Source organism: Sphaeroforma arctica, assembly GCF_001186125.1.
Source record: "Sphaeroforma arctica JP610 unplaced genomic scaffold supercont1.1052, whole genome shotgun sequence".
In the NCBI taxonomy this organism is placed as follows: Eukaryota; class Ichthyosporea; order Ichthyophonida; genus Sphaeroforma; species Sphaeroforma arctica.
The window spans coordinates 6,209-7,851 of record NW_014039506.1 but is presented as its reverse complement, the minus strand read 5'-3'; the positions used below and the strand labels follow the sequence as shown (position 1 = coordinate 7,851).

At 41.9% G+C, this 1,643-nt stretch overlaps 1 protein-coding gene across 1 annotated transcript; it reads right to left on the bottom strand.

Moving 5' to 3' along the window:
• Positions 1-809: 809 nt before the first annotated feature.
• On the bottom strand, positions 810-1,333 carry SARC_09815 (hypothetical protein; the record flags this gene model as incomplete). Its single annotated transcript, XM_014296158.1, has 1 exon — positions 810-1,333. One exon carries the CDS (start codon positions 1,331-1,333, stop codon positions 824-826), a length of 510 nt encoding a protein of 169 aa, XP_014151633.1. The 3' UTR covers positions 810-823.
• Between the last annotated feature and the right edge of the window lie 310 nt (positions 1,334-1,643).

Here is a 1,643-nt window from a genome sequence, read left to right as displayed (position 1 = left end):
TTATATATATATATATTATATATATATATATATATATATAATATCATATATTTATATCATATATTTTTATATATCATCATTTGCGATTATATAATTCAGTATTGTTTTGTCATAGGTTTGCTTGTGTTGAATATTAATACCTAGTATATACGTATATTCTAGTCGACACTTTCGAAACACAGTGCATACTTCTCCTCATTTGCATCGTTATCTCAAACGTGACCGTATGATTGTTATATTTTTGCGGTATTATCTACTAATCCCCGTGCTGCCTAGTGGTTCAGCATAATCCAGTGGAACTATTACCCGGATTAAATTTGTATGTATACTTTTGTTGCTGTTGTATCTGTTCCGTGTGTATAGTAAAGCGTATCTGACCACATGAGTGAATATCTGTTAATTTAGATTATACCAAATGCTGCTTATGTACCCCGAAAATATTAATCACGGATAGTTCTTGCTGGTAATTCAGAGCCAGGTCATGATTCCGTTAGGCATATGTGTGTTATATATGACGTTTATCATTTATTTCTTCAGAGGGGCGCAGAATAGGTCTATTTCTCTACCAAGGGGTAGGTAGGCCTGTCCGTCACACTGTCCAACGACCAATCAATCGCACGCTTAAGCTCATATTCCATTGTCTCTGTGTATTGTCCTCCACCGAATTGTAACCAATGCGTCTCATAAGTTTAGTTGGTTAATCCATGCCAGTAAGTCTAGTTGGTTAATCCATCCTAGCAAGTTTAGTTGGTTAATCCATTCTAGCAAGTTTAGTTGGTTAATCCATTCCAGTAAGTTTGGTCAGTTATTGTGTGTGGCGAGTTCAGCGTAAAGACATTTCATCGTCTTCCAGATCCACTGTCGAAAAACTCTGGCGCTTGGGGTGGAGTACTGTGTCATTAGTTTCGGGCGTTTTGATTGGCTCAGAGGGGGGTGTCGTCACTGGTGCGTGGGCACTGATTAACTGTTCAGTACTGGGTGACGTTATTGAACCAGTGTTGGTGACTCCGGTTGGGCTATATATAGATTCGGCGTTCGCGCTGAAAATGCTTTCTTGGCTGGGGCTATTCATACTCGCGAGATTGCTAGAGCTACCTACAATTTTGTTAGGGCTACCTACAGGATTGCTAGAGCTACCTAAAAGGCTGTTAGAACTATCTGTTCTCGAGATACTTTCACTCGAGGTCAATGCAGGACCGAATTGGGGCGTCTGAGTCAGCTGCCGCATCGGCCTATTAGTGGGTCTGGGTGGGACTGGTGATGTCATCGGCGACGACAGTGGCTTTGGGGAGTAGTGCGATGTGTCGGTAGATAGAATCTGTGATGACGTCATCTTGGATATTCGCGACGGCGATCGTGTGGACACGGGGGAGTGGTACTGTGGGGAGCAAGAAGTGGAGTGGAGAGGAATAATGGAAAGGGGTGCATGAGTCATCCGAAAAGCCGTTTATGACAGGTGTTGTACTTTACAGTGAGCGTGCTCGATATAATCTATAGACTTTAGAAACAACAGCAATCCAGGTGTGTGCCGTTGGTAGGTTGACAGATGTCGTATGTGTGTTGGGATGTTACTCATGTGTGTACAATCCAGAAGTAAACGGTGCCGCATGTGTTAGAGATGGTAACTTTACATAATATATATG